The sequence below is a fragment of the Odocoileus virginianus genome, chromosome 9 (assembly GCF_023699985.2).
Source record: "Odocoileus virginianus isolate 20LAN1187 ecotype Illinois chromosome 9, Ovbor_1.2, whole genome shotgun sequence".
NCBI classification, from domain to species: Eukaryota; Metazoa; Chordata; class Mammalia; order Artiodactyla; family Cervidae; genus Odocoileus; species Odocoileus virginianus.
In genome coordinates, this window is record NC_069682.1 from 74,354,292 (window position 1) to 74,378,370 (window position 24,079).

Consider the following 24,079-nt stretch of genomic DNA (forward strand, 5'->3'; position numbering starts at 1 on the left):
TCAGCATATGACAGGTTAATAGCTCTGAAAGCTAATAACTCACTTTCTGTGAAGAGAAATGCGCATTTCTTTCTGTAGCCGTTAATGACTTTGTTTGGAAACAAGGAAACAGAACTGAGGGAGCTGCCAGGACAGAGAAGGATTACGCCACAAGCAGCATATGCTTTCTCCACCAAAACGTGCCCCTTTAAGTGGCGATGGTTACGGAATCTATAAAGTAAATGGGGATGAGGAGAGAAGCGAAGGCATCAATTAGCCACTACGGTGTTCAGATCTCAATCAGACAAGGGGCTCCCTGGTGGCCCAGTGGTTAGCACTGCACTTTCCAGTGCAGGGGGGACTAGCTCGACCCCTGGTTGGGGAGCTAAGACCCCACACGCCTTGTGGTCAAAAACCACAAAACATAAAACACAAGCAATATTGTAACAAACTCAGTAAAGGCTTAAAAAATGGTTCACATTAGATTTAAAAAAAAAAAAAATACAAGGTCAGAGTCACAAACAGCCAAAGATAGCTCTTTGATGGATTCAAAATAGGCTTCCCCCAAACCCAGGAAAGGGCCTACAACTAAGGTTCTGCCATTTTGTAACTTCCAGCCACAAGCATCCACATGTCCTGGGGTAAGCTGACCCAGGCGGTGGTGGGGAGGGGGATAAAATGTACACGCTGGAACCAATGCTGCAACTCCCCTGAAATACGTTGCTGTTTCCGGATTGGAAGACACACAGAAAACCCCCCGTAGGATTACCCCCACCGGCCTGCTCTCTTTGTACATTACTAGAGGATGATGACGTATGCCATCGCACGCATGCTTCCCGGGTTACGGACGCCAGGAACCGTGGTCTGGAAGGTGAGGGAGGCGCCCACCACCTGGGGCTTTGGCCCCACGTGCCTTCCTTCCTCAGTCTCAACAGACTGAACCAAGAGAATCCTCATGATCCACAGTTGGGACCAATCTTTATGCTCATCTAATCCGGGACACAGTTAAGTGTTCAGTACGTTCGCCTTCTCGTTTCACTCGTTCGGTTCAGGAAGCTGGAGTATCCCCTTTGTGCTGCATGCTCAGCCCCTTCGGCCGTGCCACCTCTTTGCGACCCCGTGGACTGTGGCCCGCCAGGCTCCTCTGTCCATGGGGTTTTCCAGGCAAGAGTACTGCCATGCCCTCCTCCAGGGGAGCTTCCTGACGCAGCGTGTCTCCGGCACCGCAGGCAGATTCTTTACCACTGAGCCACTGCGGAAGCCCCTATCCTACTTAGCTGGGTGGAATTTCTCCCAAGGCAGCTGGAAATGATGTCAGGAAAGGACTCTCAGGTGTGGAGCAGAAAATAACAGAAAAATGTACATACACGCCGGGTGGTGAAAAAAAAAGAACCATTCAAAATTTATTCTCCAACAGACAGACAGCATCAGCAGGTAAAAACTACAGGGGTTTCTCCGTAGATCATACATTCACAAGGCATTATTAAGCTTAACAAGTGAGAAAGCCTCTGGTCTATCTTCTGTAACAATATCCGCTTCACAGTGTAAACAGGTACTATTATTGTGTTCACTTACAATTCCAGAAGGAAAGGCACAATTCGGCAAAACAAAACAAAAAAATTTGGGGGGGTGGGGGGGGAATCCTAAAGTCAGGTGCAATTACCAAGAGACAGACTTGAGAAGAGCCACAATCCACTCTTCCAAACAGAGGGGGCTAAGACTTCTCCGCCCAGAAATGTGGGTCTTTCTCCTTGCTTGTTAAATCTTCCAGAGGAACGCTTCATCGTCTGCTTAATATCACATATACAAAAGGGGGGATTAAGAAGGAAAAAAAGAATCACAACAACATCTTGAACTTCCAGCTGCTGCCACCAATACATCAACTCTTAGGTTTACGATAGGGTCTAGGAACACTTCAGCGGTCATCCAATAGGAAAATAGAGACTATAGCTACAAAAATAACACATGAATGAGGTAGATAAATTAAAGCTTTCACATCCAGGACTCGCCTGTCCCAACTTGGTAGCCTTCATGCAATACTCAGAAGAAAACAAAAAAAATCTTCATAATTACTTGGCATAAGTCACAATCAAGGAAATGTTGGTACAAACTAGTATAAGAACTTTTTAGTATATAATAAGAAAACATGCCCTTCCATGAGTTTGTTTCAAGAATGGACACCGAGCTCTTCAACAGAGCAGGCACTGGTGAACTAAATTACATCACCTGAGATTCCCTGCTCAGGTGTTCACCTCTCCTGGTTTTAGGAAGAAGGCGGCATCTGGAAGGGTAGAGAGAACCTTGGCACTCTTGAGGCTCCAACTGAACTGTATTTAAATAAGCAGCAACACACACACTGACTCTCTAAGGACTAAAATCAGTCCACTTGAGGGCATCCTACTTAAGGTTCCAAGGTTGAAAAACACTTTGGAATTCTACAACCTTGGTTTTCCAAAAAAAAAAAAAAAAAAAATACATTCAGAAAAACAAAAGAAAAATGGGTGCAGGGTTGGGAGAATACAAAAACAGGTCCCGAAACAGACGACAGACCTTGTCCATTTACCCGCATACAGTCCCCGCAGAATTAAGTATACAGCTGCCCCCCACCCCCACCACTCCACCCCCCAAGCAGGTGAAACAGGTGTCTTCTCCATGGTGGTTCAATACCTTCCAACTTGAAAGAGGTGACCATCTTTGGAAACAGTTACTCGAGGTTGTACAAAGGTTTTTATGTATATAGTTTGTTGCAAGTAACAAAACTACTTTGCAAGACCCGCTTTTTTCCAAAATTTAAAAAAATACTAGTATTTGTTTTAGTAAGAATTTTTTTTTTTCCTCTCTTTTCTTTTTTTGCAAAGCAGCATAGCAACATTGTGATTGTAAGACGTGCCTGAGGTTGTGGTCACAACTGTAAACATTATTTGCACATCAGGAAGAAAACTGGAGGAGATGGGGGCCTTAAAAAAGAGAGAGAGAGAGAGAACAAAAAGATACAGTTCTCTAGAGAGGTCACTGCCTGCACTGCTCTCGGAGGTGCATCCTCCTGCGGCTTAGCTGACTGCGATCTTGTTTTCTTCCAGGAGGTGCGGGAACTGGTGTTTGGGGACATTGTCGGCCGTCCCTGGCTTCTCCACTTCGGCACTGACGGCAGACTGGGAGCCATCGATCTTGGAGGCGGCCGTGTTACTCAGCACGGAGCTGGCCCCCAGGGACACGGGGAGGGTGGGGATGCCACCACTCTGAATTACGGAGATCTCGTTGGTCTTCATGGCCAGACCGCCGTTGAGCATGGTGGCATACTGGTGCCACACGACGGGGTCCACGCTCACCGAAGGGGCCGCGATTTCCTTGGGAAACATCTCGGGGACCCGCTTTCCGTCCGTGCCTAACAGAGCCATGGTGTTCTCGATGGCCAGCTTCCGGCCACGGCGCGCCGAGCTGTTGTTGGCCCCGTGTGTCATATAATGGACCTGTGGGAAGAGGGGCAGAAAGGTTTCCACCAAACAGGTTTTGGCGTGTGGGCCAAAGTCAAGTCTGCCCACAGGTTTGGTCCACCTAAACTTCTAGTTTAAAATTAGGTGTCAGAAAACTCCCTTGTGGTCCACTGGTTACGGCTCCATGCTCCCACTGCAAGGGGCACAGGTTAAAACCCTGTATCAAGGAACTAGGATCTCACAAGCTACAGAGAGCAGCCAAGAGAAAAAGATTAGATTTCATATTAAAAAATCCAACAAGACCGTCTAGCAACAATGGACCCACATTCCTGCCTAGAGGCAAACGAAGTGGGGGACACACACTCCAATGTTCCCCATCCCACTATTCACGGGCACTTCTGTCAACACCTACTAGGTAGTAGAGTGTTGTTTCGGGTGCTAGGGTTACAATGTGTTTAACACACAAACCTACAGAGCTAACAAATGGTATGGAACCTAAGGCATAGAGACTGGGCACAACGGAAATGGGAAAATACGGGAGACCAGTAGCGTACATCAGTGTCGATACCCTGGTTATTACTGATTCTATGCACAAATGCTAAGTTGATTCAGCCATGTCCAACTCTTTGCGACCAACCCCATGGACTGAAGCCCTCCAGGCTCCTCTGTCCATGGGATTCTCCAGGCAAGAATACTGGAGTGGGTTGCCATGCCCTCCTGCAGGGGACCTGCCTGACCCAGGGATCAAACCCACATCTCTTGTATGTTTCCCGCATTGGCAGGTGGGTTCTTTACCACTAGCACCACCTGAAAAGCCCGTTTATTCTACAGCTGAGCAAAATTAAAATTCTACCACTGGGAGAAATTAGCAGTGTGTGAGCATCTCTGTGCAACTTCCCCCTTTGTGGGAACTGACCCAAATAAAAAATTTGAGTTAAAAAAATTAACTTTTGAACAAAACAGACCCTGCCCTGAGGGAGCTGACATCCTAAATACATAGTGTCAACAGAAGCAATCCTTGCTGAGGAAAAAATAAGCCTAGCTGGGAAGGTTACAGAGGCCACCAGGAATGAATGTTATTTCACTTACGGTGGGAAACAGGACAGGGACTCTTCTGAAGAGCAAAGACACTCGACTGCCTCCTGCTTCTTCAACCCAGCCTCCTTTCTGCAATTATTTTCCCAGTTTGGCTTTTGAGTTTTCAAATCCCTTTTTTAAAATAAAAAGTTGAAGACCGTGGTAGGCAGTCATCAAGTCTCAAAGCACAAGACAAACCCATAAGGGACTTATCCATTTTATATTACGAACATGACAATCATTATGTTTCCAGATCTGCAGGATTTTATGAAGGCAACTAACATCCCAACTTCAGAGATCTTCTAATGTGAGAAACCTGTTTCTTTTGGTTTTTTTAACTGCACTGCACAGCTGGGAGGCTCTTAGTTCCCCACCCTGGGCTTGAACCTGGGGTCCAGCAGTGGAAGCACGCAGTCCTATCCACTATTCCTTTTTAAGAAATACTATTTCAAGAGCCAGTTTTGAGACTGCACGATGTAATATCCCACTTGGCCCTGATAGAAGGATTTATTATGGGTGAATGTTGCTGCTTAACACTGAGACCCCCTCCCTGCTGAAGCCCAAAGGAAGCTCACCTTCAAGTTGCCTTTGGTGGTGAAAGCACGCCCGCATATGTTGCACACGAAGGGTTTCTCCCCGGTGTGAGTCCGCTCGTGGATCTGAAGCGCGCTGGCCGATGAGAAGTTCTTCCCACACCTCGTGCAGCCGTGCTGCTTGGCCTGTCGTCGGGGCTGAGCCGCTAGCAAAGGCGTCATACCTGGGGACATGGTCGCGGGACCCACAAACCCACCAGGAACTTCAACTTTGACATAGGTCGGCTGGGCTCGGATAAATGTCAATGGAACGCTGCTCCGACCTGTGCACAAGAAAAAAAAAAACTTTTATCATCGCGTCATCACTCATTCCTCAAACCAAGAAAGGAGTTTTGACTACCACTGCCCCGCCTTTTGAGAGTCTGGAAACACCTTTCAGGAAATTCACACCTTGGAAGCAACTTTCTTCTTACTTATTTAGCTACACAGAGAATAACGACTCCGAAACTTAAAAGAATTTTCCTATTGGGTGAGCCAAAAAATTCGTTCGGGTTTCTCCAAAAGAGATGGGCACGCCCAAACAGACTTTTTGGCCAACCCAGTATTTTGGCTTTTAAAAGGTATCGGCATCAGAAACACATGCAACGCAATTCCAAGTTCAATTGCCACATCAAGTTACCTTTAAAGTCTGCTCTGACACCATCTTTCCGATTCTACAATAGTGTTCCCCCATTCGACCATTAATGCCATCAACAGGCACCCCACAATTTAAAATAGGTTAGATTCTCTTTTCTCCCTCAAGAATTACTCATCTGGGATTCTTGTATTAGGGAGTGGGATCTCTGAATCAAGGAACTATGAATTATCTCACTGGCGTCCACTTCCTCAAAACAGTCTTCTAAGAGAGCATTAACTTAAAAGAATTCCCATGTGGCCACCATGGGCCTCCAACACAAAGATCAAAACCAAGCAAAGTAAACTGTCCACGCCCAACCTGCAAGAACTGTCCTAAGTGAAAAGCATGTCAGGACTACGACAGAGGTAGTCACTAACTGCCCTACAGAGGAGCTAGTTCACTCTCCATCGGTCGAGGTGCCCCCAGGTTCCTTCCGGATGACCTCGAACCCAGAATGGACCTAAGTGAAATCCAAAGCTCTATCACCTTCCATCTCTGTGCGGCTGCTCTCGGAGCCGTCCCCTTTGCCGTCTGCGTCCGGAGACTTGGACTTGACGCTCTCCGCCTGGCTATGGGCCGGCGAGACCGCCTGGAAGGACGTGCTCTCCAGAACGTCTGGGCTTCGGCTGGCGCACTCGGGGTCGCCCATCACCGAGGAGGCGTCGTCGTTGGTTAGGCCATCGCTCTCCGCGGACCCGTTTTCTCGGCTGCCCTGCCGCTGCAGGACGAGCGCGGCGAGCCCCGCCTTCACTGGGGCGTCCAGCGAAGCCGCCGTGGCCAGCCCCGGGGTAGGGGACACCGCGTGGACGCTGGCGAGGGGCCCGGGGACCCTCGAGGAGCTGCCGAGGGCCTCCTGGGGGCAGACTTCATCTACGTCGATGGCTTCCACGACCCCGTCGTGAGGGGGCGCGCCGGGGCTGCTGTTTTCCCCGGCCGCCGCGGGCTCGGGGCCCGCGAACTCGCAGGGGCTCTCGGGCAGAGGCGTGTTGGGGATCTGGCCGCCCATGTGCATGCGGATGTGCTGCTGCAGCAGGACCGCGTTGGTGAACTTCTTCTGGCAGATCGGGCAGGAGTGCTGCGTCTTCACCGACGCGCTGGTGCGGTGCACCCCCAGGTGCGTCTTCAGGTTGCCTTTGGTGGAGAAGGCGCGGCCGCAGACCTTGCAGGGGAAGGGCCTCTCCCCGGTGTGCGTACGGTAGTGCATCTTGAGCGAGCTCTGGCAGCTGAGGACGCGGTGGCAGATGAGACACTCGTTGGGGTCGTTGGTGGCCTTGTCTATGTTCTCCACCAGCCGCTGCAGCTTCAGGGTCTCCGATCCCGGCTCGGGCGGCCCACCCCCTGGGAAGCCTCCGACCCTGGGGGAGGGATGGGTCGGCCCCACCCCGGACAGGATGGAGCCATCCTCACTTTCCGGAGAGGGCCCGGGCTGCAGGTCGCCGGGCAACGGGCCCCCCGAGACGTCCTTGGGGTGAGGCCCCGAGGGGAGATTCTGAGCTAGCCCTACGACACTGGGGGTCCCCGCCGCGAGCGCGGGTTTGCTGTCTAGGGAGAGCCCGGCTTCCTCGAGGGGGGCGGGGCCGGGCAGCGCGAAGGGAAGGCCGCTGCCCACCGCCGTCTTGTCGTGGAAGTCGGCAAACAGCTGGGGGTTTGCCTTCACCTGGGGATGCCGGTGGAAGTGCACCTTGAGGTTGCCCTTGGTGGTGAAGCGGTGGCCGCACACGGGGCACACGAAGGGTCTCTCTCCGGTGTGGGAGCGGAGGTGGATCTGCAAGGAGCTATCAGTCCCGAAAACCTTGCTGCAGTACTTACACTTGTGCCGGCATAGCGCCTCGTCCTTGAGTTGGACCTCCACCGGGGAGACGCTCGGCGGCTTCCCCTTGCCTTTCTTGGACGGGTCTAAGGCCACCGCGGAGAAGGGGCTCTGGAAGAGCACGGAGCCCGGGGCCTGGGGCAGCAGCGCCCCGGGGAGGCGCGACAGGACGCCGGGCAGCACCCGGGGGGCGTCCGGCTTCAGGGCGAAGGGCGGCAGCCCCGGGGAGGCGGAGCCGCCGGCGGAAGGGACGTTGGCGTGAGGTAGCTTGGCGGGCTTCAGGGCGTCCAGGGGCAGCCCGGCGCTCCCCGCCTTCTGGCTGAGCAGGGCCACGGCCGCCGACACCTGCTGCGACACGTGGCCCCCGAGCGTCTTCAGCGAGTCGGCCGCGTGGCCGGCGTGGAGGGCGTGCGAGGCCCACATGTTCACCTGCACCCGGATCTGCTCCGTGAGCTGGATCTGCTGCAGCTGCTGCTGCTGGAGGCACAGGATCTGCTCCAGGACCCAGGGCAGGCTGCCGGCACCGGGCAGGGGCGCCGGGGGCGCGTCGGCGCCGCGCTGGTTCACGGCCACCTTGGTGCCGCGCAGCGCCTGAAGCGTGACGTTGGTGCTGGCCACCTTGCCTTTGGGTAAGTAGCTTATGTCCTGCGGCGCGGGCGGCAGGGCGGCCTCCGTCTTCAGGTACAGAACGGACTCCGCCCCCGGCTTCTCCCTCGCCTCCCCGGGGCCCCCGCCGCCGCCGTCGTCCCGGTGGCCCTCCCTCCGGCCCGGGCTGGGCGGCTGCGGGCTGAGCACAGTCCCCGACAAGTCTTCGGACGACATCGGCCCCTCACTGTCCTTCAGGATGAGCACGGGGGGCGTTTTAGTGCAATTTTTCTTGTGGTCTAAGAACTCCGAGAAGCTGAAGAACTCGGCGCAGCATTTCTCGCAGACGTGGGTCTCCTCCCGCCGGGGCCGCTTTATCCCTGCTCCGTCCCCATTCAGCTCGTCGCTGCCGCTGGTGTATTTCATTGGAGCACCTGCGAGAAGAGAGAAGGAGATGAGAACTCCACCCTAGGAAGGACGCCGGGCGATTGGGGTGGGGGGGGGGGGGGGGGGGACGGAGACCACAACTCAGAATTCAGAGGTCTTCATTATCTGTGTCCTAACAATTAGACCATGGAAGGGAATGAGGGTCTCAGTGAGCCAACCATTCATGTAGTGGGTGGAATCAACCCCCAAATGTCCAATCCTAACCCGCTCCCCTGTGCATGTGGTCTCCTGGGGGAGGACGGAGAGAGGGCTCTGTGCAGCTGTAATTAGGGTGAATCCCAAGCCCAATGCCTGGTGTCTCTAAAGAGAAAAGGGACAGGAAAACTTCCCTGGTGGTCTAGTGGTTAAGAATCCACCTGCCAAGGCAGGGGACACAGGTTCAACCCCTGGTCCAGGAACATTCTACATGCCTTGAATCAATAAAAGCCCATGTGCCACAACCACTGAGCCTGTGGGCCTAGAGCCCATGTTCTGCAACCAGAAACCACACCACAATGAAGCCAAGCCCTTGCACCGCAACTAGAGAAAGCCGGCACGCAGCAACAGAGACCCAGGGCAGCCAAAAATAAACCGAAATTTTCCTAAAAAAGACATGAGACAGAATAAGGCCACGTGAGGCCAAGGCAGGAGTTACAAAGCTCTAAGCCAAGGATGCTGGACCCAACAGAAGGCAGTAAGGAGGGTGCATGGTACACACTCCCCTTCTCTTGCCTCCAAGAGAAAAGGACCTGCTGCTCCTTAGTCTCAGGGGTCCAGCCTCCAGAACAGTGCAAACAGACTTGTCTAGTGTGTGCTCATTCACTAAGTCACGTTCGACTCTTTGCGACCCCATGGCTGTAGCCCACCAGGCTCCTCGGTCCATGGAATTTTCCAGGTATGAATACTGGAGAGGGTTGCCATTTCCTTCTCCAGGAGATATTCCCAACCCAGGGATTGAAGCCGGGTCTCTTGCATCTCCTGCACTGGCCATCTAGTAATCTGTACCAACTTATTATTAAGGCAGTGCTGGGAAACTCAATATAATTTATTAGAATAATCCCCACGGAGCTCTCTGCCCCACCTCAGAGCTGGCTTACAAAAGCAAATGGATTGCATGTCATCCATTAAAATGACACTGGAAGCCTGCTGTTCATCTCCACCCTGGGTCCATCAAAAATAAAACTGCAATAAATCACTCCTTCAGACAATGTGGTAACTGTACCTTCCCACCAGAGATGCTGGAAGTTTAAAGGTGCCAAGAACTATGACGGTGGTACTAAATTCACCTAAAATATGGAGACCTAAATAAGATGAAGCCGATATTCCGAGGAATGATTTTTATGTGTGAGGAAAAAAAAAAAAACACTGGGGGAAAAAAAAAAAAAGGAAAAATTGCATGTCCAAGAAAAAGACTTTACTGACCTTCCTGATTATGGAAAACCTGTAGAAATGCCACAGCATGACATTAAAGGATTATTAAGCCATTAAACAAAGAACGAAGCCCAAGAAAAGAGGGAAGGGATGGAATGATGGGAATTTATTCCTCGCCCTCCATTTGCAGCTTCTACTGCTGTTACATTAAATCAAACAACCTTCATATTCTGGGCAGTTCTTTTCCTAGAAATGATTGGTCCCTGGGTTTCTTTTGCCAGTTGGGTCCCACTTCCTTCACAGTGACTGCCGGTCTGCATGTTGAAACAGCTATTGGGCAGCCATGCTTTAGCCAGATGCCTGGGCCCTGGTGAGTGGAGACTCTGTAAATTACTTGACTGTTTTCATTTCCTGGCTGTTCTGTTGTATGTACACCCTGACCTGAGAAGTCACACAGGCACACCTCAGACCCAGCAACCCCAGGTGTGCTGAGCTAAATCACAGACCTTTGCATATGGATGCAAAGATCCACCTAGGAAGACGGGTGTTTTTCACAGAAATGTTTATAGCCACAAAAGGGGGGGGGGGGGAGTATGGGATATAAATTTTAGTATACCCACAGTATGAAAACAATGTAGAATTTCCACATGTCCTGATTTGGAGACAGAAGTTAGGTGGAAGTAGGTTACAGAACAATGTGCAACAAGTGACAGTTTTTGTTTAAAACAAAAAACACCTATTTGAAATGTACAAATGAATGGGGAAATAGCCAGGATGTCAGGAAGTATTCATTTATTTTTTAAATAATCACTTTTTAAAAGAAAATGAACCTATTTTGCCTCTTCTTGGGTGATTATATTTCCCAACACCATGAGTTTTGACTGAGGAGTCAGTCAACAATTTGGGGGAGCGACTGATCTTGAAACAGTATACTTAAGAAAGATCTGTACTTCCCAACAGACTTTGAAACACTGGTTCTTTTAAATTTCCACAGCATAACCTTAATAAATTGACTTGATCTTTCCTAATTTCAGACTAGGTAATAATCAGAAGTTTAGCAAGGTATATGTGGGGTGGGGTGAGCCAAGGAAAAGAAAAGAAATTATAGTAATCTACTATTCACAAGTTTGATATGGTAGGTTTACCCCTCAGGATTTCTATTAAATGTGTACAATCACGACAGCTACATAAGGTAGATGCCTGGGTTAAGTAATGTGATTAATGGGGGGTGATTACGAGTGTGGCGCCATCCTAGGATCTGGGGAAAGTACAGATACTGTAGGTGTTCAGTGAACATCAATTTCTTCACCTTGTCTATTTCAGTGGCTTGGTTACCTGGGCAACTAGGGCTGCTGAAAATAAGACTTAATAACAGTCATTTAAAGCCTCACTCATTTTAACAATCCTTCTCACTTCCTACTGAGAGCAAGGCAGGGCTAGGGGTCTGACGATGCAAAGAGGAGCAGCCTGGCAGTCCCCTACGGTCCAGACTAGAACCTCGAGGTGCCCTGGGGTCCACGCTACATTCGTCCATTCCTGTTAAACACCAGCCTCATTTACAGATGAGAAAAACAGACTCCCAGATGTGACTTACCCAAGACAACACAATAAAAAATGTAGTCATATTAACTGTTGAGCACTTACTATGTACAGGTGTCATTTATGTTATTAACAACTAACAAGAGACTATGACATTTAACAGAGGGGGAGAATGAGGACAGGACATTAACTTCCCCAAGTAGTGCAGCTAAAAAGCCCCACATTGGACACAGATCCTCCCTCTGAGCTCTTCATTCCTGCACTTCCTTCCTCTCCTAGTATGTTTCTTTTACTGAGATGGCAACTATCTTGCCTCTTGCAGAAACCCCTGGGGAGGGCAAGAAAACTTGAGGGGGCAGGTTGGGGTGGGGGGTGGGACAGGAAGGGTTAAGACACAATACACCCCAGCTATTTCCATGGGGTACAGTAAGTAGGTACCACCTTCCTTCCAACTCTACAACTGCTCTAAAGCAACCATACTCCCAAGAGTCAAGTTAAAAGTATTCATCAGTTCCCAGAATCATTAAGCTGGTGTATCTACTGGTACATTTGTAATGGGGAGCTTGTGGAGGTGGGTTAAGTGGCACCATCTTTCTGGAAGTGCGACTCTGGCAATTATGTGTCAAGAACTTTCCACGGGAAACTTAGGAGGTTTCTCTTGGGAGGGAAATAGACCAGCCAGGTAAATGCATAAATAGATACAACTTCTTCAGAGTACAGTCCACCACCATCATCCTTATAGTGCAATGCTTCCACCCAGCAACTCCTTTAGTTGGAATTTACTTTCTGTGATTCCAGGGTCAGGTTTCAGCAATGAACAGTCCAAACAAAAATAGACACACTCTGGTCCACCAGCAAGGTTCTGATGAAATAAATCAGGGTACAGAAAAAAGGCACTACTCTGTAGCTCTTCACTATATGTGCATGCTCTATAGGACAACCACCCAAGAGTGATTTCAAAAGGAGGGGAAAAGCGCAGAGAACAGGCTGTACAGATAACGTGCTCCCCCCCCCACCCCCACCGCCATGTTTGGGAACAGATAGAAGTATGTCCCTGGGAAACTTCTGAAATAAGATGCTGAGACTGGTCGCTGGCTTCTGGAGCACGGGTCTGGGGTGGAAGACAAACTTCAAAATGTATACACTTTTGGCTTTTTTTTTTTTTTAATTAGCATGTCACACCCCTTGTCTCAGCCACACTACTTCTGGAAACCTCTAGCAAAGCCCATGTACAAATGCCCATTCTGCTTGTTTAGCGCCAAAGCACAACTATGACCATCCCCCATACACTGCCACAGAGCACGCACTGCAGACTCACACCTTAACTCATTTATCTTTGCAGCCGCATAGACAAGCATCTGTGCTTCCAGCGTGCAAGCGCGGAAACAGGCTCAAGAATAAATGACTCGAGGTGCCACACTGTTCACTAGAAAACCCAAGAGCAGGGCCTCGAGTCTTAAATGCATTTAAAAAGGCACCAAAGTTAGTGGCCTCATTCATTACTCTTTCTGTTAGAACACTTTCTTTTCTTCATTTTACCCCTCTAGGAAAGCTTTTAGAGCATTTTCCCCCTACTCTCCCCCAACCCAGTCCAAAACTTTAATACCACAAACATACTGTCTATCTGTCTATGCACTATGATCCTTTGGAAGACCACAAACCACTGTACCCATAATTTTTTTTTTTGGCCAGGATCCACAGCACACAGGATCTTAGGAACCTATGCCCGCTGCAGTGGAGCGTGAAGTCTTAACAACTGGAACACCACGGAAGTCCCAAATTTACGTTTTTGTCTACCTCTCCCCCCCAAAAAGTCTTCACCCCCATGCAGACAGTATTCTTTCCATTATGAACATTGAGAACACACCTCAGCAGTATTTGCAGAGCCCGTGCCTATGTCATCAACAGAAAGCAGGTATCTTCCTACTATGCTAATGTGGTTGTGTTACTGGAAATTCTGGTTACCTGACTGCTAGATCTTCTTTACTGTGTTCATAAAGAAGCACATATTACTGTATCATGAATGTTTCCAATCACTTTTGCTCAGTGTATCTCAATGCGATTTATTTCCTTGGTATTTCTATGGATTTCAATAATTCTGTGTACTCGTTTCAATAACTCTGTTGGGGGAGGGGAACTGTGGCACAAAAAAGGTTAAGCTCCCTGCCCCAGAAGGACCCAGCAGTTCCCAAGAGTGATTTACAACCCGAATACCAGCTTGCCGGCACTGTATACACAGGCTCGCCTTTCTGCAGCCTCCAAGCAATACTGGCAACATCCCACTTCTTCACACAGCAGGAGCTGTTTGCTGGTGCAGTGAAGTACTTCGACATCCAGACCACCATTGGCAAATACTGACAGCGTATTTGCCCAAGAGTAAGAGGACTCTGTTATGAACAATCGCTGGGTATGCTTAAGTTAACCCTTCCCAAAAGGAAAAAGCAAAGTTCAGAGGGATTACAGCAACTAGATCTTCCATCCTTCCACCCCACCCCCCACTCCCGAATTTTAGGAATGTTATCTCTCAGCATCTAGTTATCCAATAAGTTGGAAGAATGCAGTAAACCCAGCAGGGGGCTTAGATTCAATCACAGCCAAATGGATAGAAAATACTCTTACTATTGTATAGCAAGAAAAGCTCATCTGCCAGAGGCCAATCAAATTCTGAAGCCTATGAAAATGCTTGTATATCTTGAGACAAGCATTATGCCTGAAGCTTATCTTTTTTCCCTCCCATTCCTATATTAAAAGAACTACAAAAATAGATTATCTAAAGTACTTAATATCTCTTACCCCACCCCCACCAGCAGGATAACTGCTTACCAAAAAACAAAAGGAAATTGAGATGTGCTTAAGTACTGAACCAGTTAAAAAAAAAGTGCTTAAAATTAAACCAGTTTAATTTTGCATCTGCATTCAGCAGTGTGAGAAATGCCTTTAACTCAATTTGTAGGTGGCAAATTAGAGCTGTAATTAAGTTTCCATTTAATAAAAAAAAAAAAAACTGTTCCAAACGGTCTTGGATCAAAACTCGAGTTTGCTGAAAAGGAAGAAGTAAAAGAATCAAAGTTTTTTGTGCTAACCTGTGCAAGCTCTGTTTATGCTAGATACATCCCATTCTGCCTCAACTGGAGCTCATCTTTTATCTTTTTTTAGTTCTACCAGTTTATTGCTACCAACCCATCTCCCTCCACCCTCGGTCATGTAACCCCATGGACTGCAGCCCGCCAGGCTCCTCTGTCCATGGACTTTTCCAGGCAAGAATACTGGAGTGGGTTGCCATTTCCTTCTCCATGGAGCTCATCTTTTAAAAGCAAGTTGTAAATTTCATGCAGGCAGTTTTTGCTATCTCCTTCCCCAGAACTCCTTCGAACAAAACCTGACATGGACTCGAAATTTGGGGGGAAAAAATGGATAGCGATGATGGGAGATGCAGTTCTTATCTGGATTTAGAGGCTTCGAAAGATGGTTTAGATGCTTTTTTAAGCAATCAAAAGCACACCGGTGATGGATGATGAAAAGGGACATCTTAAACTCTTTCCATCATTCTTTCCAAAGCAGTAAAGCCCAGAGCACCAAATGCAAACTCTGTTTAATTTCCAAATTGCTTCCTGGACCCCTTATTCTAAGGCCTACAACGGCCCGGCTCCTCCATCTGATAGAATACTGATAGAAAATCCCATCCCATAACCAACTCCTCTAAAACCACAATAAACACAACTTCTTGGATTTAGAGCAAGGCTCAAATCAAACAGGACAAGGAAACTCTGGGCAAGCCATTGCAACCAGGAGCTGTAGTTTAAACTGAGCAAAAACGAAAAGCAAAGGTAATGTACGTGAGGTCTCCAGCCTGGTGTGTACTACAGATAAAACTGCAGAATTATCCCAGTTTGGCAGTTCAACTGTCTTGACACAAATTTTTTTTAATTGTTATTTTGAATAAAATTAATTACCCATCACATTTCCAGCACACAGTGGGCCTTCTATAGTTGAAACTATCTAAATAGGGTGTTTCATCTTCCTAGTACTGAGAAAGACCCAGAAGCTCAGAAATCAAAGCTTACAGCTGAAAGTCTTACAACCAGATTGGAATGCACACCTCACTCTTATACCTTACAAAAATACTTCATTTCATCTAAAAGAAGGAAGATTAACTCTATCCCTCCCTCCCAAGATGGCTCCCTAACATGAGGAAGGCTGAAGGAGCTTGAAGGATCAGCTAGGACCTGAGCAACTTCTTTTTAACGGAACAAAGAGGCGTGGGCAAGCTGTAGCCCTCGTCTTTGGGAAAGCCAGATGCAAACACAGAAACTCGGCCTGCAACATTTACTGAGGCCACTGTCACCAAGATTTCCCTTTCCCTCAATTAAAACAGAAACTCCCAAGTGTCCCCTTCTGACTCTTTACGGCCGATGTAGGTCATTTCAGTTTAGAAACTGAGGCTAGGAGGTTATTTGAAATTGGGGAATCTTAATCGTTGATGGTTGTAATCCAGTTTAGCACAAAGGGCATTTGAACCTCTTTTGAAAAAAATGCTAATTTTCCTGTACAAGGCCCGAGTCCCCTTACCACCTGCAGATTTCTTGGATCTAACTAATGGCCAAACTTCATTTTCCTCCCTCAAAAAGTGCGTTTCTTTTTTAAGTGGTCTCAAATCGGCTGTGCACAATAAGATCAGTCTAAACTGGATGTTTTTAATCATATACATACACACAAACAGGGGCTCAAACACAAAATGTATCCATTAAAACGGACTACTTGGGAATGCACTGCCACTACCTTCTATTTCACGGCGGCAACTGGGGGCTCTGCAAACCCATACTAGGACCGAAGAATTCTTTCCAAGAATTCTAAACACCTGGCAAAGAAAATTCAGCACCGCCAGGGAGAGCACAAGGAACTGACTAGAGTCCCGAGGAGCGCCCAGCCCAGAGCTCTTCAACCCCCGGCCCCAGCGCGTCCCTCCCATCAGGTGGGAGCCGGTACCTGCGAGGGACCCGCCTCTCAGCCGAGCGCGAGGTTCTCAGCTGGGCCTCCAGGGGACGCCCGCGCGCAGCTCAGCGGCCACCGCAACCCCAGAGATCAATAGCAACTCCCCCTCCCCAATTGTGGAGGGAGCGCACGGCCAGGCTCGCGATCCTAACCAGCTCGGGTTAACTGGTGGCCGACTCCAGCTAGCGTTCATTTAAGAACGTCCCCTCGCCCCCCGTAACCAGCTCCCCCTAAAGTGCCAAACCCCACCAAAAGCCTCTCTAAGAGTACGCCCACCCAAAACGAAGCGGGTAGGGGGAAGGGGAGGTCAGAGCAGGACCAGGGGAGGGGTCAGAGCCAGGAGCTCGCCCCTCCTTCTCGGGAGGAAACGGGCGGGCGGCGGGTTAACCCTTTTGTTCCAGGTGGGCCAGGCTACGAAGCCTCTCCGTCCTTTCCCCCCCACCCCCCTCCCAAGGCACAAAGAGAGGCCGCCTTCCTCCGACCTCCGGTGCGTGCTGCCCTGACCATTGGACGCCCCCAAAACCTCAGAGTCGCCCCTTTGGTCAAGCCGATCTCCTTAACTTGCCCTAGAAAAAGATTATTTGGTGGCGGGGGTGGGGGGGGGGGGGGAGTAGGGATTTGGAGCGGGGAGGAGGATAGGGATTTACATTATCTTATAGATTGAAAATGTATTCCATTCCCTCCCCGAAATAAAGGGTACGGTAACCAAAAAGTGGCGACGGCTCTTTCCCTCGCTGTAGTGGGTTGGGGCGACTGGGGTTGCCGCGCGCACCCCCATCACCCGCTGGGAAATTAGAAAACAGGCGGCGAGGGCAGCGAAGCCTCCAACAAGGCCCGAGAGGAGACTGAAGACGCCCCCTCCCCCCACACGTACGCGAAAAACTTATCAGGCGACAATTTGGCGGGCCAGGGCGGAGGGGAGATAGTGGGAAAGCGACTCGCTCCTAAAGCCCCCGAGGTTAAATGATTAGGGAGAGAGGAGTCCGCTCGGCCGCTCCCGACTGGGCTGGGGGTCCCGAACTCCTCCCGACCCCGGAGACGCGCGGCGCGGAAGCGTGGGCCGGGTCAGCCCCCGGGAGCTCGCCCTGGACGCGACCGCCCAGCCCTGGCGCGACCTCTCCCCTCCGGCCCCCGGGGCGCGCTTTGCGGAAAGCGGGCGGGCCAGAAAAGCCACGCGCAACGCTAGGCGGGTGCACCCCAGCGGGGTTGCAGAGCGCGCGCGACCCTCGCGCCCCGGGGCCCGCACCCCTCCCGCCGCCCGCGGTTATTTTTAGGAAGTCGGAAATCAAAGATGGCTGGAGGTCAGGCCCCGAAAGGTTAGGGCGAAGATCGGCAGGCGGCGTAGCCCCGGGAGAAAAGAGGGAAACCAAAAAAAGAAATTTTTGAAACAGAAAAGAAGGCAATCTTGTGCCCTCGTCCTCCACTTCTTCCGGCCCGCAGTCCCCTCCGCAGCGCGGGTGGCCCGCACCCCAGCTCCTGGGGGGTGCGGAGAGGTCGCGCCCCCTCCCCCTCACGGCACGGGAGGGGCGCGTGCAACAGATCGGCCTCCCCCGGGGGGTCTTCCCAGGGTGCGCCCCTTCCCAGCCTCCTAGAAAAGCCCCCAACGGGTGAAGGAATAGAGTGGGGACCCCCGGCGTCTTTTCTTTTAAAAGCGGCGCCAGGGGGGGAGGAGGGGAGCCTAAGTTACAAGTGGGGGGGGTTACTAGTGAGGGAGTGCAGCCAATTAAGAGAGGGGCAGAGGACGCGGAGAAGGGGACCTCTCGGGAATGAGGGGCAGGCAGAGGCTCGGGGTCAATCCTACACTAAGAGCAAGACCTGGGGGTGAAACTTCCACGAGAGAGGAGAAGCGAGAAAAAGTGTAAAATTAACGCGAGCGGGGGTGGGGGTGGGGAACCAGGCTGCCGGTTAGCCCCTGGAACTAAGCCCCCGGATCCAAGTTCCCGAATCTGCGGAGGGAGCCGCGGCCTCGCCAAAGCCCGCGCCTCCGAGGGGCGGGCGGGCGAGCGTCTAGGAAGCTGCCCGCCCGGGGCGTGCGCCCCCCATCCCCACTCACCCGGCGCCCCCGCCGCCGGCGCCGCTGGGGCCGCATCTGCAGACTCGGGGGCCGGCTGCTGCGGCTGCCGCTCGCCCTGATCCTCCTCCGAGTTGATGTGCTGGGGCTTCGCCTGCTTGCGCCTCGACATGGTGCGAGCATCGGGGCGCCTGGAGAGCCGCGGTTATTTGCCCACTCCGCCACAAATTCCTGGAGTTGGGAAATTTACCCCCCTTCGGCCGGAACGCGCATGTCCCAGTAATTATTATTATCAATAATGCATTGCGATTTATCATGAGCCCTGACAGCTGATTGGCCTGGGTCCAAGACCTCAGAGATCATTTAAATAAGCCCTCATTGATCAGGGAGGGGCGAGGCATTCTGGGCTTTGTAGTCCGGCCCTACAAGCGACAAAGGCGTGTTCATCGAGGGAGAGCAACTAATTAGCATTCGGGCTCAGATTGGCTGGGTGCTGGGCGAAATCCGAGGGGGGACCATCCTCGCTTCAGCTATCTGAGTTCTGGGAGAGAAAGAGAAAAATAATTGTGTACTTACTAAAAACTAGGAGTTTCCGTAACAGTTTTGGAACAAGCGTATTTGGTAGTGTGCTCCAAAAATTACTTTTGTAAGGTTGATAACCGCGCAAGCTGGGGAGGAAGGTCTTTCCAGTGAAATATTTTGTCTCAATTTTTACCTCTAACAAAACAATAAACAAACAAAAAACCCTGAGATTTGACCCTTGTCCCCTCCCATCTCCTTTTTCATTGAAATGTTTAAATTGAGTTTTGAGATATCCGAAGAATGGCGGTATATTCAACCTTCCCCCCTCCTCTCAACCCTTAAAGTGGCCTTCAAATTTCCCAAATTTCAGAGTAGCCCCTCGCCATGATTTATTTCCTTTAAATGCTAAATAATAACCTCCAAGATTCATACGCGCAAAGTCTGGTTTTCTGTCACAGTGCAGATCTTGATTTAAAAAAAAAAAAAAAAAACTTCAAAATGACTGGATACTAAATATAGAAAAAGTAGATTAAAAACAAGTAGAGTCAGAGATAATATCAAAACATGGAGAGGTTGTGTTTTTTCCCTCCACAAGCCATAAACGTCTGCTAACATCTTATAACTGAGACAATCCTCTTACCTCTCCCATGATTGAGCAACGGGCATTGTCAGAGAAACTGGGTGTTGCCAAGCTAGCCATTATTGGAATTTTTTTTCTATACCAACTTTACTATCGAAAAGATGTATATAGTTCAAAGTGATTGCATCACCCTGACTTGGAGACGCCTGAAATCTTCTAAAATTGTGTATGTGTGTATACGAATTCCTATAGTAAATTAACATGTATTTTATTCCATTAACTCCCTTGCACGGTATCAATACTCAGTGTTGAGTAAATGATGAAATATTCAGCCTTCGAAGTCTTTGACTCAGTGATTCCCTGATTCCTCTCCGCCTGTCTTAATTTAGCACTGACTCCATTGTAGGGAACTATGCAATTATAAACCCTTCTTCCACATTTGTGCATTGCATTTTCTTGATTAGTTATTCATCAGGTTCCCAGCTTGTAACAGTTTCTTGTAAGCTCATCGGGAATGCAAGCAAAATAGAATGCTAAGCTGATAAATATGTTCACCTGGTTGTTTGGACAACCCAAGGCAGAAAATAAATCAGCTTGATCATCTTTTTCATATTCATGGTCATCAATAAAAACTTACTGAAGGAAGTAAGGTTAACCTCCAGTTTTTGAGTCTTTGTTTGAATACTTGGAATTGTTTTAAGTTCCCTCAACCAGAAAAGAGAGAATTACAGTCAACAGCCCAAGTTGGAAATGTAAGAATTTGGTTTCATAATACATGGAAGCTGTTTAGCATTCTCATACTGAGTAAAAAAGCCAATTAACGCCTGCCTGGCTGACTAATCTGCTTATATTCCCAACACCTTTTCTGTGTAAGGTAGGCCATGTAATTTACCAATGTAAATGCGTGTGCATAGAGGCTTACAGCTAGTGAAATATTAGTGGTTTAAGGAAAAGTTCATTTCACATATAGGTGAATATTGAAAAGAAAGACCCAGTACACTTTTCAAATCTACCTCCTACTGATGAGCTGCAGCCAGGAGCTAGAAACCAGAGGCAAAGTAAGACCTTAGAACAAAGCGGAGCAGGGTGAGTGGTGCAGAAGGCTAGTCTGTAAGCCAAGGTAATTTTTTGATTATTTAATATTCCTTATAAACAACCAAAAGACATGCACGTGTGATGAGAGTCAGGGAAGAGAAGAAAAAAAAAAAAGATCACTGTACAGGGTTAAACTTTGTAATGCCTTTTGTTAGATGACTGGGTTTATGTATAATCAGGTTCTTCTCCCTGTTTGCCCCAGACAGAAATTGTTGGGAAATTGACTTCTTTTACACAAGCAGTCAATGAACACTGAGGCTTTATTGTGTCTAAGGGTATTTGGGATACATAATCCCATTTTTATCGTCATTAAAATCATTTATTATGGAGAAGGAAATGGCAACCCACTCCAGTATTCTTGCCTGGAAAAGTCCATGGACAGAGGAGCCTGGCATGCTGCAGTTCTTGGGGTTACTTGACTGAGCATGTGTGCCCGAGGGTGGAGGGAGATGGGTTGGTAGCAATCAAGTGGTAGAGCCAAAAAAAAAATAAATAAAATCCTTTTTTATTCCCATTTCATCCAATGCCTCCTGGGTACTAACAGATGTATGATGAACGTATAAATTCAGGAACTTTCCAGTTAAAGCTGTCTGTGGAACTCAAACCTTCCAAGTCCACAGAATCCTACCACTGCTGTGTTCTGCAAGGAACTTTCTCCCCTCCTATTCTTTGCCTCTCTTCACCTGCCCATTTCTACTAAGCCCCCAGTCTCAGCTCGAAGTTTTCTTCCTAAAACTGGTTTGTTCTCATCCAAATTAGAACAGTCTTGCGTATTAGTGTAAATCTTTTAGAAGCAAGTTCTTTCCTTTTATAGCATAGTTCAAAGTGTATAATTGTAGATTGAATGGTATATGCGTTTATGATTGCTTTTGCCCAGTGCAGTCTCCACAAGGGCAGACACCTCCACCCCTGTGTCTCTAGCACAGCCATCGTAACAGAACAGGGAAGTCACAGCCAGTGACTTTGGAGAAGGATTTTGGGGGACTGAATATAAAACAGGGTATTAAAAGCCAATTACCACTGATGGAGAAGCTGGTGCTGAAGCTTAAACTCCAATACTTTGACCACCTGATGCGAAGAACTGACTCATTTGAAAAGACCCTGATGCTGGGAAAGATTGAAGGCGGGAGGAGAAGGGGACGACAGAGGACGAGACGGTTGGATGGCATCACGGTCTCAATGGACATGAATTTGAGCAAGCTCCAGGAGTTGGTGATGGACAGGGAGGCCTGGTGTGCTGCGGTCCATGGGGTCGTAAAGAGTCAGACACGACTGAGCGACTGAAATTAACTGAACTGACCACTGATGGAAATGTACAATGTGCAACTGTCATGGTTTCTTAAAAAATCAAAATAGAATTACCATAGGATCCAGCATTTCCACTTTTGGGTATGTGAAAGAACTGAAAGCTGGGACATCAACAGATTGTTCGTGCATATTCATAGTAGCATCATTCACAGGATTAAAAGGTGGACAGAACCCAAGAGTCCATCAGCAAGTAAACGGCTGAACAGACCGTGGTGTCTACGTACAATGAAATATCATTCACCCTTAGAAATGAAAGAAATTCTGACTTGCTACGGCCTGGATGAACCTTGAAGATATTACGCCAAGGGAAATAAACCAGTCCCGAAAGGACAAATACAGTTCTATGAGGTACCTAGAGAAGTCACGTTCATGGAGACAGAAAGTAGAGGGGTGATCACCAGGGGCTGGGTGGAGAGGGAAATGGGGAGTTGTTGTTTAAAGGGTACGGAGTTTCAGTTTTGTAAGATGCAGAGTGTGCTGGAGACTGCACGATAATATAAATGTTCTACTTACCACTGAGGAGTTCACTTAAAGATGGTCAAATGGTAAAAATTTTATGGTATGTATGTTTTACCACAACTGGAAAAAAAGGCAATTACAAACTGATGGCTGCCCAACCACATATATTTATTAAAAATCACTGAAGTGTACACTTATAATGGGTGAATTTTATATGTACAGCATGTCTAAATGAAGCTGTTGTTAAAAAGGTGATCAGGTATTTATGTTACGCTGAATGCTCAGTGATGTCCGACCCTTTACGAGCCCGTGGACTGTAGCCCTTCACGCTCCTTGGTCCGTGGGATTTCCCAAGCAAGAGTACTGGAGTGGGTTGCCACGTCCTCCTCCAGGAGATCTCCCTAACCCAGGGATGGAACCCACGTCTCCTGCATTGTGGGCAGATTCTTTACCACTGAGCCATCTGGACTTCCGTTTAGATATTTGGTTGAAATATAATTGAAAGAGCCGTAATTACCTGCGTGTTTTTTCCTGCGTGGGATTCCCAGCATCTTAGTCTTGAAAAGACAGAAATGGCAAAGCTAGTGTCCATAAATCACAGTCTGCCACTGTGACAGGATTGCCCCATTGGGCCCCTAATTATTTGTACCAGGAAATAGCTAAGCGGACCAATGTGGTAACCACTGCTGCTTTAATTTGGGAAATCTAAGGTTTGGATTCAGGAAGTAAAAAGAGTGGATTTTTTTCTCAACATGGACCAACCTCTTGGAGGCTATGGACTCATCGATTTGATATCTGCCTGCCTCAAATAGAAGGTTTTGTATGTCAGGAAGCAGCAGTTCAAAGCTAGAGATTTAGAAGTTGAGGGAAAATTGCTTCAGAATTCATCTTTGTCATTCACTGGGAGTGCTTTATTATGGGGCCGACTGTCCACTCTTCTGAGCATCCTGGCCCAGAACTCTTTTATTGAGATGATTTATATTTGCAAAATCTGGCTAATTGCAATAATCACCACTTAAATGATGATACTCTCCTGATTCCTGTTTTAATGTCTCTCTGCTTGTTAACATTTTATCAATCCCAAATTGGTATTGAACAATTTCTAGCTCCAATTAGTCTTCCCTGTTAATATATCCTCTAATATATTGAAGCCCACAACTGCATACTCAAAGGAGAAAAAAAAAAAAGTACAGCTACTCCAGCAAGTTCATTAAAGCAGGAATGAATTGTCTAAAACAGGAATTTCTCCCAGTTACTTCAGTTGAAGAGGAAATGGACTAGGAATGAGAAAGTTGAGGCTACTGGGATGTTTTGGTCCCTCAGTCCCTTGATGGGCCCTCTGTGGCCCATGCCTACAGGTCTGGAGGGCAGAGTCTGGGGCACTTACATGCTCTAGAGAAGGCTGACCAGGCCTGACCCTGCTGCTAAACCCAAGGCAGTGGTTCTCAGTCAGGGGCGATTCGACCTCCCCTACCGCCTGGGGACACACTGCAATGAAAAAGCGCTACTGCTCCATAGGAGATAGAGGCCGCAACACAGTAGGCTGAGGCGGGGAGAGCGTGCTAATACCCCACAATAACCCGGGACCGCTGCCCACCTACAACCAAGAGCTACGTGTCGGTAGTGCCAAGCTGAGAAACCAGGTCTATAGGTAATATGATTTTCAAGGCCATATTCAGTTT

General features: G+C 48.7%; 1 protein-coding gene across 2 annotated transcripts in view; it reads right to left on the bottom strand.

Annotated features, from left to right (window-relative positions):
* Positions 1-1,354: 1,354 nt before the first annotated feature.
* Positions 1,355-24,079, bottom strand: part of SALL4 (spalt like transcription factor 4) — a 90,785-nt gene continuing 68,060 nt past the window's right edge. Inside the window, exons 1-4 of one of the 2 annotated variants that reach the window (XM_020888881.2) lie at positions 18,476-18,740; positions 6,186-8,528; positions 5,066-5,346; positions 1,355-3,449 (exon numbers count right to left, since the gene is read on the bottom strand). In XM_020888881.2, the coding sequence (XP_020744540.2) occupies positions 3,030-3,449; positions 5,066-5,346; positions 6,186-8,528; positions 18,476-18,605 (3,174 nt within the window). In that variant the 5' untranslated portion in view covers positions 18,606-18,740 and the 3' untranslated portion in view covers positions 1,355-3,029. Of the gene's footprint in view, positions 3,450-5,065; positions 5,347-6,185; positions 8,529-18,475; positions 18,741-24,079 lie in introns of those variants that run through there. The other variant, XM_070472764.1, reaches the window with a different exon arrangement.